This window comes from Parambassis ranga, chromosome 14 (assembly GCF_900634625.1).
Source record: "Parambassis ranga chromosome 14, fParRan2.1, whole genome shotgun sequence".
NCBI lineage: Eukaryota > Metazoa > Chordata > Actinopteri > Ambassidae > Parambassis > Parambassis ranga.
Window position 1 is genome coordinate 7,344,655 of NC_041034.1, and position 14,487 is coordinate 7,359,141.

The window sequence follows — 14,487 nt, forward strand, 5'->3', positions numbered from 1 at the left end:
AGTTTTCCTTGTTACTGTGTGTGTGTGTCCCGTCATGCTCAAATTGCTGCATGGGGCAGACATTATCGCACAGCTGTTAAGAAAAACTGTCCTCATTTTTAAATGGGATGAAAAACAATTATTTGAGCTGTTGGAGTAAATAAAGTAGAGAGGGCTCTTTTGTGCAGATGTGAGTGTTTTTCTGTGTGTGTGTGTGTGTGTGTGTGTGTGTGTGTGTGTCTGTCACTTCATTAATGAGCACCTTCCAGGCAGGTTGCTGTGATGAGGACCGGTGCTCTCCTTTCCACAGAGATGAGAAATGATGGTGGCAGCCTAAAGTCTAATTATAACGTGGGCTTAACAAACCAGCCGTTCATGTGTCTCTCACAGCTTAAAGCCTTTGAGGAGAAAAAGCCAGACTTTTTTTCCTGTAATTTTCATTCTCGGTCTTTTCACGTGTTCTCCTTTCGGTACATCTTGTGCCTCTTCCTCCACCTACGCGCTCCGCTCCGCTCCACTCTTTTGGTACAACTCCCCCCCTCAAGTCACTCTTCAAGAAGTAATGGCATCACCAGCAGGTTGTCATGGTTTTAAAACTGCAGCTACAAGACCTTGAGATGCTGTTCGATCTATTCTTCAAAATGCACATGGGAGGATGTTTGTGCATTGTGTATTTTGAGGACTGAATATTCCTTGAGGCAAGCGTGAAGTATTTTTCCACCTTCAGGGTTGTGTCTCCCCAAGAGGGTCCAAATATGAACCTGAAGATTCACAGTCACAACGAGATAGGATGAGAAACAGCACAAAGTCTACTTTTGTTTCAGTCAAAACCAATCTGAATTTTAACCTATTGTATACCTTGTCTGTTGTTACAGGGTTTTTTTTATAGAGTTAAAATAACAGAAAGATTTTGACCAATAGCATGAAACACAGCCTACGTTACCATGATTCTAATATTAATGTAAGAACATATTGGATTTTACCATCTTAGATAAAATGGGCAACTCGTGGTACATAACACAGATGCGGTGACCACCTGTTGTGCACTACTTTTTTACAATGCATTGTGGGATAAATCGAGTTGGTTTTAATGATTCTGACTACACAATCGGACAGCACTGCAAAACAGATGTCGGTTTGGTTGTCTTTGTCAGTTATTTCAGTATTAGTGTAGTGTTGACTTTTTTCTTTTTCTGTTATTTTTACTGGAATTGCCGGAATAAGTCCTGGGATTCATCCTCTGGGCACCATTAAACTTTCATCAGCAACTTTTAATTACATGACTGTGTGACTAGTTTTTCACAGGTGCTAAACGCCTTCATTTCAGACTGGTGCTGGTGTTTTAGCTGCCTGAGATAATAATAATAATTGAAACCTTTATTAGTCCCACAATGGGGAAATTGCTCAAGGCAGCCCAGCAAAGAGCACCATACGCACCATACGGTGAAGTGTCTTGCCCAAGGAAACACAACAATGACAAGGGAGGAATTGGGATTGAACCACCAACCTTCTGGTTACAGGACAACCCTGCTATACCACTGAGCCACTGCTGCCCAAGATAAGCTTCAGAAGCAACCTCTCTGATTAGCATTGGCTGTTCTAGTTGGACATATGATGATAACTGAATAGCTTTCATTAACTCTCTATTTGGTAAAAAGTCATGAAATGTTGCTTTCAAAAAAAAAAAAAAAAAAGATGTTTGAAGAAGTTTGTGTACCAAATTATCAGCTGCTTCCTTTACGCTGGTAAATCAAGTCATGGGTGTACAGCCACCTTCATAAAGGATATCAGAATTATGCTGCAAAATGGTTTGGAGGCACAACAATGCATATTTCATGTATTAACAGGTCACTGTGAGCATGTGTTTTATTGTTCAGGATGGATTATAGAACTGGTAATAATTCCCATAATGACCAGAACTTCGACTGTAATCTCCAATGGACTCAGGATAACAGTAAAGAATGCCCTGGTGGGCATTAGAACCACAATGATATGTGCAGTGGTGGACAATTAGCTGTGCAATAATCATTATTATACAGTGGGTGGTTTCAGCCAAGCAATCTTATGTCATAAATTTTAATTTGTTTAATGCCTGAAGTGAACCTGCACTCAATACTGATTAGGCCTAAATTTTATTCTTCACCCAAGGTGCTATACAACAGAGAAGTGATTTAAATGGAAATTTGCTTATTCCATTTTAAGCACTTGCATGAGACTGGTGATTAGAATTTAATTTCAAAGTTAACAGGTATTTTACAAAAGGCTTGACGGGTAGCACAGCCAATCAGAGAAATGGAACAGCAAACAAACACCGGAATTATAATAAAACTAGTGGATATTTGTGTTTAGATGAGCTTAATCTGCTTTCTCACAGTCAATCATTGACTCTTTTTTTTTGCTTTTAAATTTAACACTAAGATGCACCTGAGAGTGCTCCGGAGAGTTACAAGGTTGGAGTCAAAGAGGTGCATGAAGGTAAAAAAAAATCCAAGGCCTACACTCCAATTACAGAATGAAATACCAGGAGAGAGACAGCAAACACAAACTAAACCAAATATCCATACTAAAATGAAAAGGTTTTTTTTGCAGTATCAACATAGTTTTAATGAAAAAGACAACACAAGAATTGAAGATAGGAGCTCTAACTCAGACAATGAGAGATATTGAGTTCCCAGAAATTCCTAGGCGGCCGCTGCTCTGCTTCCACCATGATTTTATTATATAATATTCTCCCCTCTCTGTACTCAAGAGAGCTTTTGTTCCGTATCCTCTTATTTTAAAGCAGCAGGGCTGAAGTGAAACCACACTGCCCCCTGCTGACCAAAGACAGCCGACAGAGAGAGGACTGCTCTCTACTTTGAGAAAAGAAAATACTTATAGATTACTTAGTAAAATGAGAGGCTGAGAAATATATGCCAGTGAATCATGAAGCCCTTTTATTGCTGCTCTTTATTGTAAATAGTCCCTTTTATAGCTTTTTGTTTTATTTTAAGCCCTCATTGCTCAGAATTTAATAAAAAAAAATGGACTGATGATGTAACCTATTGTCTACATCCATTATCTCGCATCAGCCACACTGACTGTACAGAGTAATCGGACAACCTGTGACCTCTCCATTAAACACACCATGAAATTGATTGAGCTGGTCTCAATATCATTACGTCCACATTCCCCAGCGTAGAACCTGTGATAACACTGTGTGCAGAACAACGATGTTTTCGTGTCATTCACACTGACTGGAGTGATGATGGTCAAGCTCTGGGCTGTTCGCCGCTCCCTTTCTTCTCTAACGATGTGAGGACTCTCCCTCTGGAAATTATGCACTGAAGCTTTTCAAGGAAGGCAGGGGTGAAATACAACATCTGAGAGCCAACCGCAGTGGGGGGTGCTTCAGAGGCAGAACAGAAAGAAAGAAATATCTTTTTTTTTTAAATGAGCAGAGAATAATCAGTGGTGATCGGTTCAACATTTCATCTTTACATCACAGGAACGATGGGGGAGAAAACATGACTGGGGTTAAAGGGAGCTGCTGAGTGGTCAGGCATCTGAAAATCTATGATGCGGCCTCTGTCTCCACCCTGTGGTAGAAGGTAGCTGCGACATATATTCAAAGATTTGTATGTACATTCTGTACATAAGCGGACTGAGGGTGATTCCAGCAGCATTTTTGGCCTACTTCCAGCCTCTTGTCTTGGACTTCCACTATGTTGGGTCGATAGATAAGTGCAGACAGGTCTGTTTGTTTTACAGGAACCATCTGCTAATCTGCCTCACAGTAATTGTACAATTAATCACTCACATGTCTCCTGTAAAAGATTTCACTTAAAGCACAGTTTAAAAAGTGGCTCTAAATGACTTTTTTTTTTAACCAGCATTAAAATAAGAATGTATAAGAACGTGTTTTTACAAATCAATCATAAGCCTTCCAACAAAGTATTTTTTATTTTTATTGATTTCTGTCTAATATATTGTCTCTGTATGCTTATTATCACGTGTAGCCACGACCCTATATGGTTCATTAGGGTTCACACGTTTTCCCTTCTCTAACCAAATGTTGACAGCATCCTAGAAATCACTAAACTCTTTCTTTGGGTGCCAGATTTTGTGGCGTAGGGCTGATATTGGATGCGGTTTGGCAGTTTCAATCAAGGTGCTTAATCAAAAGATTTAATTTGAATTAAAAATAAAAAAATAAGACTTAATTAGGTAAATCAATTTTGATAAGTGTGGAACTCAAATGTGCTAATAAGCACTAAGGTAAGGTAAGGAATCATAAAAACTACAAAAACTCAAGAGTTAATCCTCTTTAAGGTAAAACACCTGCATGGATACAAATACTTCTTTTTAATATTTTTGGCTCTCTGACAATATAAACCCACTGTGCTATGTGAACATTGAACTTAGGATGAGCAGTATCTTTATGGGTCTGTCTTATATAATCTGTACATTATGTCCAAACAGTGAATTCCTGGACTGTGGTGCAGAGGCCGCAGCGCTCCAGAGGGGCCTCAAAAGATGAAAAGAAAAGAAAAACCATCTCAGTTTGGGGCCGACATGCAGCGATCAAAGTCAGAGATCAGATGTGACTTTAGCAGCATAATGTGCTCGACCAAGTGAGCAAAGCTTTCCTGACAGGACAAAGTTGGTTCAGGGTTGACATTGATTTACCATGTGGTGAGGAGCATTCTTTGGCTACGCGGGCAGAGGAGACAAGGGTGGGGGGGTAATCAAAGCAGACTGCACTCAAAGCATCACTGAGAGAGACATCAAGCTGAACATGTTTCACACATAGGACCCAAGAAGTGGAAGAGCCAGTGTACCCCGGAGGCTGTAAGTGTTCATCTCTTGTAGCAGCTTTTGTTTTGTGCGTTTAAACTTTTTCTATTGATTTTGTTGTTTGGCTTGGCTAGTTTAAATGTATTGATTTAGAATTCACATAAATAAAACTGAAACACAGTTTTTTAATCTATTATTTAGCAAAATGCTTTTTAAAAATAAAAATAAAAACAACACAATATCGGATCTTTGAGAAATAAACTACTGCAGATAAAGTCTGAGAAAAAAAACACATATAACCGTACTCAATCTCAACATAATCACTAATTCAACAGTTTGAATAAGTGAAATCAAGTGGATATTGATCAAAGTTTGATTGAGACATTTTGGAACAAAGTGTATAAATCCGTCTTTTGGTTCCCAGTCTGCTCACTGAGTTGAGGAAGACTAAGAAATTGCATTTAAAGTGATTTCTCTGTAATTATTATTGTAATATTTCAAATAAGTTTCCATTTATGGTGTTTTTTTTTCCTTGTCTGTGTTTCTTTGTTCATTTGTAACTATTTATTAACTATTCGTTGAGCCTGTTCTCATCAGGAAGAGATCAATCATGTGAATAGAACCCAAATATGAATATAAGTAGCAGATTTCCAGGCAGGGCGACTATGTGTTATCCTTTATGAGACTAGCAGCAGCTCTGCACTGTGGCGCTCCATGGGTTAAAACAGCCTCTATAGTGTAAAAAGTGCCAGTAAATATACCCGAAACTGAGCGACACAGATGTTTACGTTGCTTACTGTGCACCAACAGGGAGCAGCTTTTCCACTCTAAAGCCTTAAACACCCGCAGTGTTCCACTCAGTCATATTCCCACCCGTGACTGAAGTGTGGTGGAATGTAAACAACATGTTCGATCAGCAGACAGCATGGCAGGGACAGGAGATGAATGAGGACTGTGTGTCAAATGCCACAAACATTCTCACACACGTTAAGTTAAACACACAACCTGACTTCATACGGAGCGTAACTGCTGTGTTCTCACTGCTCAGTACACTCTGTCAACATACAGACATGCTGCTTGCTGTGTGGCCGTCATTTCTTATCAACATTCCTGCCGTGACCTTGGCTCTCGCTGTTGTTTTTTGATTGTCAGCTGGGCGAGAGGACCGAGGGCTTCTCTGCCTGTGTTGACTGCTGAGAGGTAAATTTAGCGGAATGTATACACAGACACAGGAAGAACCGTTAAATCTAAGTACTGCACGCAAAGCTTTAGCTTCTAGATTTAACACAGTGTTTATTTTGTTATCATGTGCGTGCAGTTTGTCAATAATAGCTGCTTATGGAAAAGTAACCATGTCCACAGATGGACGGCTCTGTAACTTGAACATAAACTGAGGAGTGAACAGCGTCACTAACACAGCCCAGCATCAAATAAGCTTGTGACAGATCAGCCCTGTCACTGAATACAAACACACACACACGTTTCCCTGTAGTTATTCACACACAGCCCACTCGTTTCATCCACACCAACACACTTCCACATCTGAATTTAACCCATGTGGCAGAGATGGAGGTGTTTTCTGCTCCCCCTCTCTCACCATAAGCACACCTGGTGCAGGCTGTTCATCCAGACCACTGCACAGTTCTCACAGCTTTATAGCTGAACAGGCGGTGGCCATTCAGTGATCAATTGCTTGATTTGTTTATGTCTGTTACATTATCATTCATTTGTCTAAACCAAGGGGGACAATATAGTCTGGGGAGTTACAACAGGGCCCCACCACCATTGGTCCCTTTTTTCCTCCCCTTCACTCTCTTCTTGTTTACTTTTCTTGCTTTATCAGACAAGATCCTGCTGGATCTGTCATATCATCTGCTCAGAGAGCAACAAACTATGGCTCCATCTTACAGTTAGTAGCCCACTAACTTTACCCTTGAGTGGGTGAAGTGACCTACACCTGACATACTCTGTAAAGCAGGTGGTGTGTTCTCCACGGCTTAGGCTATGGAGGAGGGACCATTCACACTGTTTTGAGCTGTTCATGCCATTATAAATGATTTGCTAAGTATTATTTTAAGGGAAAACTGCAGGTAGGGCCACACTAACTTATTTATTATAATGAATGCATTAAATACAGCAGATTTTAAAGAACTCTGAGAGTCTCTTCAAGTCTCATGAGGGGAGATGCAATAGTTTGCAAACATTTGAGGAGACAATCAAATAACTTACACACATTAAGCATGTTCCTACTTTCACACATTGTCTTAAACCTCCAACATCCTGCCTGTAAAAGTCTGAGGAGGCTGAATCATGAGCTGGTCCAGGCCTTTTTAATCCCACAAACAGTCATCATCACCTTACCTTACTGATGTCACTGATTCTTCAGGACGTGGTCCAAAAACATATATATATAATTTTATATATATATGTGCCTGACCAACAGTGATAAGGACACTGAATCAGCAACCCCTGCCTTGGATCAGTGTGCTGAATGACAGTTTGTGGTGAACTGTGACACACACAGTGCAGCAGCAGCAGCTGCAGGACGTGCAGTGCGTGCAGTGCGTGTCTCTGCGGGAGGATCTAACTCTGAACATCTGCACTAACACCTCCTCACAGATCTTCCATTTCCAGTGTCGGCTCGACCATTTTGTGCGCGGGGTCCCGTATGTCTGACCCACTAACACATTTCTGTTTATTAGGCGGGTGACGTCACGGCGGCGGCGGAGGGGGAGGAGCCAGGAGCGTTCAAAACACAGCCTGCCCTCAATCTTCCCTGATTTGTGCTTCCTGCCTCCTTTTTTGTGTTGTGTGCTTATTTTTCAGCCACCGCTCCTTTTTTAAAAAAGTCATTTTTGTGTTTTTTTGAACATTTAAGGTCTTTTTTTTTATACATATAATGCGGCTGCTTCCTGTTTATTTCTCGCAAAAGCCGTTTGCCGCTGAGATTGTTTTCACCTACAGCATCCTACTGTTGTTTGTCTGCTGGTTGAATTCGGTGACTATGGACTTAATTTAAAAACCGTATAAATGCTCCTGCCGTCGAAGACGTACTCTGCTTTTGAACTCGAAGAGGTAAGAGTGCTTTAGAAACAGGAAGACAAACGTCTGCAGCAGCTGCTGCCTCTTATTGTTTTATTATTATCCCGCCTGAATTATGGACACACACACACACACACACAGAGTCAGCTCAGATTCACATACCACTGCTTTTAAACTTTGCATTTGTGGTTTGTGAGTGCTGCTCTGCACAGCCTGAAAAATGGCGTTGTTGTTGTTGTTGAGTGAAGTGAACGCGCAGCTCATTTCCTGCCTGGCTCTTTCTGCACAGAGCTGATTAACTGTTTACCAAATCAAACCTCATGCCAACTCAAATGTGAGTAAATGTGAATTCTGAGACCGTTGTGTAAGTTAAACGAGGCTGATCAGGTTTCTGCTTCTGAGTCCTGAACTTTGGTGTTTGTTAAATACTCTCTGCTGTCCTCTTACAAGAGAAAAACTCACTTTAAAGCATTAAATATTAACATTACCTTATGCTCATTGCAATATTATCCTGATTGTTTGATTATTTGGGGGATGCAATCAGCACATCAGCCTTAAAGATGATTTTAATTTCCCCTGCATCATGTCTGGCCTCTCCTCCATCAGGTGTGTGTGCCCTGGGTGCAGCCTGGCCTGTGCTGTGGTGGCGATGAAAAACCCAGGAGCAGCGGAGAGCCGTCGGCTGGTCGGCCTGCTGGAGGCCGCCTTGATCAGAGAGGTTCGCCTCTGGAAGGTGCCCGTCTTCAAGAATGGATACATCCAGGTGAGCCCACATCATATTATGCAGAGAGATACTGGGAAATCTGTAGTCGTTCCAGCTTGTTTTACACAAAGAGGACTTTTTACCTTTTAATTTTCTCTGTGATTTCGGCTAAACATAAACCTAAGATGGTCAATAAACAACACGTATCTTTACACATATGTCATTTATTAACCGATGTATGTCTCCTTTGGCCACTCAGGGCGCTGACATCTCTTTGTCCCAGCATCAAGAAATGATCCTTTGGCTGGGAGAAATGAGCCGGCTGTTCCAGTTCTGTCCGGAGACCTTTGCACTGGGAGTGTGCGTCCTCAACCGTCTGCTGTCCACCGTCAAGGTAGACGGCGAAACACCTTGAATGATGGTTGCTTTCAATAAATCTTAGTCAACCCTTGATATTTTATTCTAATTTTTTTTTTCAAGGCTCAACCAAAATACCTGAAATGCATTGCTTTTACCTCACTGGTACTGGCTGCTAAAATGAATGAAGAAGATGAGGTAGGATCCTCCATTTTAAAAGACACAAAATCAGAGATTTCAAACACATCACTGCACAGTTCAGTTACATTTGAAAACAATATGTTTATTCCCTTTTTTGTTGGTGTCTGTTTGAACAGGTAATAGGTTCTGTTAAAGACCTGGTGGTGCAGAGCGGATGCAACTTTTCGACAGCTGAGCTTCTTCGCATGGAGCGGATCATTCTAGACAAGCTACACTGGGACTTGTACACTGCGACGCCGGTTGACTTCATTCACATAGTAAGTTAGAGTTCAGCAGAGAGACAAGCAAACAGAACACTGTTTTTTTTCTTCTTTTTAAACCTGAACTGTCAGAGCATCTCATAGTGTGCTGGCTAGACTCTGAGATGCTTCATGAATTCAGGTTTGTGGTTGTTGCATAAAAACACAAGCAGTACAAAAGCACACATGGTTTGCTTTCAAGATGGTTTTACAAACCCTCACACCTACACCTACACACGCACAAACACACACACAGCAGGAAAGAATTGGTCCTAGTACATATTGTGCATTTATTTGATTTGACTCAATGTGCCCATAATTATTAATAATACAAGCTCCATTCATTCCAGGCTGAAGTGCGTGTTTCCCTTTTATAATAATCATAGAAATAAAACCCTCCCATTCGCTAATGCAAATATAAAAACAAAGTTTAAACTACTTTTAACATTAATGTCATATTTTATGTTGTAGCAATTTAATCTGCGATTATTTCATCCTCAAACTATTTATTTTTCTGCAAGAATTTGATGCTTTCCTTTTGTGATATGATATCAATTCAAAGACTAAAAGTTATGTTGGGCAGTGGAAACTTCTAACAGCCATTTGTCAGCATTTTATGGACAAAATAAGTAATCAACAAATTATCTCTGAATGAAATATCATAATGAACTCAACAGTTTTAAATGAACAAAAAGCAGCAAAGTGATGTAAAACTGTGTTTGTAAGCTGCCAGCAAAATAACATGCATGTTGCATATCAGGCCAAGGCACTTCTGACTTTTTTTACCTGCAGCCTTACTGCCAGCGGGGGGTGAGGGATGGACAGGGGTCTGAACATCATTTCACTTACAACATGCTGTGGGTTGTTAGGACAGTGTAGGTTTGTCGGTGTTGGAAAGCCCCATGCTGTGTGATTCAGTAGTGCTATCCCTCATTTGTAAAGGCGGTGACTACTGACTGAACTGTCAACAAATACACAAAAGCACGACATCACTTAGGTCCCCCTCATGCACAAGGGCTGTATTCATAAGGCTGCTTATCATAATCATTGATCAGTACAGCTGTAAAACAATATAAAAGCATCTTATCGGTCAGCTTTTATTTACATAAAAACTATAAAAGGTGTAAATTAAAGCGTTGTTAGGCAGCGTTTGGATGCTTTATGAATACAGCCCTTAATTTTCTGGACAAATATTTAACACACTGTATTGATCCGTACAGTTCAATGATTCCACCTTTCATGAAACACACCTGACAGTGATTTATAGAGCGTATTGATATTGACCACAGTTGATTTGTGAGGTGTAATATGTCATGCATTCATCATCCCAAACCATAAAAAAAACATCACTCCTCGACAAAATCAGCATTATATTTGTCTGATACTGAAACTGATACTCTTTTTTTTTTCTTAAAGCCACAAACCATAGACTATGACTTAAAAGCAGCTTGGCACATTCGGACTGAACTCATCTCTGCAAAACTAAACATGGCACTTTCCCTTTACTGTTACAGTTTGAGGATCTGACTGATAATTGTGTCACAGGAGTATCGAGTGCAGTTATTATTGTCCTAGCACTTCACATATAGGTATTACAAAAACTTTTCAAATAAAGAGATGTAATTTAATAAAAACTATAATAAAATAAAGACATTTTCTTTTTTTATGCTATTCAAATAAATAATTGTACTGTAATTATCTGACATTTTACATATGACATTTCCCCCCCTTCCCTGAAGAAAGCTCCGCATTCCCTTCCCTAAATAATTCATTTGTCTACAAAACAGCAATCAAACTCTATCAATAATTTGTCACAGACTCTCCACCATGACACTTTTGATATGAATAAATAAGAGGATTTACAGAGATTTCTTTAACTTGACCTCTCAGTGTTTATCATGTAAAACTCTTTGAAGGTAGAGTCAGCCGTGTGTTGCTCTTTGACGTTCTTCGTTTGCTACATCGCTGTGATATCTGAACGAGAGAAAACTTGAGGATTTAGGAAGAAATCAGACGTTCCTGGATTACTTTTTGGCAGCACATTGCTGAGTCTACCTCCCAGTAAAATTCCACTTTTTCTTTCAAACACATGGCTTATTTGTGCTACGGCGTGTGTGATAAACTTAAGCAGATAGACTGAACACATATTAATGAAGCACAAGATGTCTGAATACAACAAACATTAGGAGAATGTGCTAACGGGTGCACTGTTCTTCACTCGTTTAAACCAAAAGATGAAGCTGAAGTCCACTTAAGCTGTTTGTAGATGGAGTTTGAATGAATTATGAACTAAAGTGCAAAGTAATTTATACATATAATATGAGCCCCCCCATGTAAGCTGGGTTAGGAAAGCACTGCACGTACGATACAATACTATCAAGACTACGATGGGCACTCAGGCAAAGAGGGGGGCTTCATTAGCAAATCCTGCACAGAGCTTCAGGTTTAAGTAACTTTTAAATGTGGCAATAAGTCTGCAGAATGAACGTCCTGATATGTTTGACACGAGTGAAGGAAGAGAAAGGTGGACCATGGATTGACAGAAAATGAGACGACAATGACATCATTATGCTAACGTTTTGGTCTCTTCATTTCCCTGCTCATGTAGTTCCACGCCCTGCTCATTTCCGGCCACCCACACCTCATTCCGTCCATTGGTCTCGGCTCTGGCATCAGCTGGGATTCTTCCAAGGACCCCAGTGTGCTTCCCGCCGGGTCGAGGCATCAGAAGAGGCCTCCAGGCTTCAGGGTGGCGCTGTGGACCAGGCAGGTGCAGCACTGTATGGCCTGCCACCAGCTTTGGCAGTTCAAGGGCTCCACGTTAGCTTTGGCCATCATCACTTTGGAGTTGGAGTCGCTCACACCCGACTGGTTCTCTGTCCTGACCGACCTGCTGAAAAAAGCACAGGTAAGAGAACGGCCTGCAAAAAGCCCTTTTCTCATTTCCAGCCTGAGTGAGGTGAGATCATAACATTGCATCCTCCAGAAACAGTCAGACTCTCTTGGAGTGATGTGTCTTGATAATACTGGCTGATTTCAATTTAAGATTATTAATAATTGTAATTTTTTTGCATTCCCCCCTTCCTTTAGGTTGACAGTGGCGAGTTCATCCACTGCAAAGAGATGGTGGATGAGTACCTACGCAGCCTGGAGTTCTCCCTGCCGACCAACGCCGTCTACATCCTGGACAGTGCGCAGATCCAGGAGGAGGAGCGGCTGTGGCAGGCCAGGAGTGGGCAGGGCAGAGCAGATCAGGGAGACTCAGACGAGTATTACGACGGTTTTAGGTGTCTGTATAACGAGGAGATGATTCCAGGGGCGGATGGGAGCGATGGCGAGTTTAACGCTCAGCAGAAAAACATCTCCCCGTGCCCGCCGCTGCACCCCGCTGTTAGTTAGTTCAATCACCTTTCACAAGTGCACAGTGAGATTGATTTAAAATTAGGTCCCCTCTGTGCACTCTCTCCACCCACGCAGCCTTTAGGTGTGCATAGATTTTCTTTCATTCTAATACTGTTTTGAATGTTTCTCGAAGCATCTCAGTACCTTTTTAACACCTTTTTATTTTTAAAGTCTACCTGTCGCTGACATCTGCCGCGATTTCTTTTCAACAAGCTGGGAGGGAAAGGATAAGAGTTCAGCAGTGTGTGTGTTTTTTATGAGTGTGGTTGAGGCAATGCATGTGTTATGTTTGGAGAGTCGATGCATTTTGTTTTTTTTGTTGTTGTTTTTGGGAGGCATCCTGGTGCTCAGAGCCACATAGCACTTTGATGAAAACAAGCTTTTTTTAATATAAATATATTTTTTCAGCCATTTTATTATTTTAATCATACTTATTTGTACTAAACATTTTGTGCTGTGTAGTTACCATTTATTTACTAAAGCTACATCTTACTTAAAAAGCTTTAATTTCCTGACTGAATGATGCAGATGGGGTTTTTTTTTATTTTATTATATGCTTCAATCCATTTATGCAACTGTTGTTACATATCAAACAAAAGCACCTTTTTTGGAGGATTAGTTCAACACTAGAGTAGAATGGCAAAAATAAGGGTGAGATTACTGGATTAGTAATGCAGCAACGATATTATTGTTTAAACCTTAAAATATATGTTCTAAAAGTCACACAGTTCATTTGATGTAACGTAGTGTGTCCACAAGTAACTTACCTCCACCGTCACAAGACTGAAGACACTGAACAGAAATGAACTCCAATAATATGTTCAGTCTCGGCAATATTATCTGTGATGTGAATCAGTTACAGTCTGTTTTTCATTCATCAAGTCAAAGTTGTATAATGACCAATGGCAAGGTTTTTGTTTGTATTTTTTTTTTCCATATTCCTTTAAATACTAAGGCAGCTATATCTTATTGTTTGGTCAACCACAGAAATAAAGCTATTATTTAAAAAGTCTTAAGGGTGCTATTTCCTGGTTTGTTGACAGCATCAAATTGGAGAATTCTCAACGGAGCTATAGAGATACATTCACAGCCATATTTTTACAATAACGAGACATGATTTAACATCTTAGATATAACACAATCATGTCTGCAGATTCACGAAGGTGTTGACGCCCATTTTCCACATCTTAAATCTAATTTGTTCAGTTTGTATTTTAGCTTAACAGTTTTAAACTACCATACCATTATTACAGTTATAAAACCCCAAAAGGCTTTAATTACAACAATATCCCTCATCATCAGCTGTGATGAAGTGTATGTATGTGCATAGAACAGACTGTCAGAGAGTGATTACCACTCAGCCTTGTGAGCAGAGTGTGTTGTGATGTACTAAAAAAGGACAGAACAGAGAGCTCTGAACAGATTGTACTGCTGGATGATATCCAGTGAGCCCTGCAGGTGGTGGACAGAATAATAATGGTGCTGGCTGAGCCTTCAAAGTAAACAGAACCATTACTCAATTACTGTTTCCTTACTTCCTCCGACTGTTTTCAAGGAATCACACGTTTTTCTTCTGTGATGAAATACTGCATGTTTTTTTAAAAGCTGTTTTTGAAAAGTCTGGTGTGTTGACATACATCATTGCCTTATACATTCAACAGGCTTTAATCACATATCGCACACTTTTTCCACACGTTTTGTCCATCTTTGGCAAACTCATATTTCAAATGCATCCATCTTACATGCATACACCCAACTGAGGTCAACAGCATGGTCGTGAAAGCAGGA

General features: G+C 40.4%; 1 protein-coding gene across 1 annotated transcript; it reads left to right on the forward strand.

Annotated features, from left to right (window-relative positions):
* Nucleotides 1–7,493: 7,493 nt before the first annotated feature.
* ccni2 (cyclin I family, member 2) lies at nucleotides 7,494–13,711 on the forward strand. The gene is made up of 7 exons (XM_028420858.1): nucleotides 7,494–7,830; nucleotides 8,404–8,560; nucleotides 8,760–8,894; nucleotides 8,981–9,055; nucleotides 9,175–9,315; nucleotides 11,906–12,205; nucleotides 12,388–13,711. The coding sequence occupies exons 2-7, from the start codon at nucleotides 8,447–8,449 to the stop codon at nucleotides 12,694–12,696; spliced, it is 1,074 nt and encodes a 357-aa protein (XP_028276659.1). The 5' UTR covers nucleotides 7,494–7,830; nucleotides 8,404–8,446; the 3' UTR covers nucleotides 12,697–13,711.
* The last annotated feature ends 776 nt before the right edge of the window (nucleotides 13,712–14,487 follow it).

Coding starts and splice junctions, on each gene's coding strand:
- ccni2 (XM_028420858.1), top strand. CDS start 8,447: ATGAAAAACCCAGGAGCAGCGGAGAGCCGTCGGCTGGTCGGCCTGCTG. Junction 9,316..11,905: donor CGGTTGACTTCATTCACATA/GTAAGTTAGAGT, acceptor CTGCTCATGTAG/TTCCACGCCCTGCTCATTTC. Junction 12,206..12,387: donor ACCTGCTGAAAAAAGCACAG/GTAAGAGAACGG, acceptor CCCTTCCTTTAG/GTTGACAGTGGCGAGTTCAT.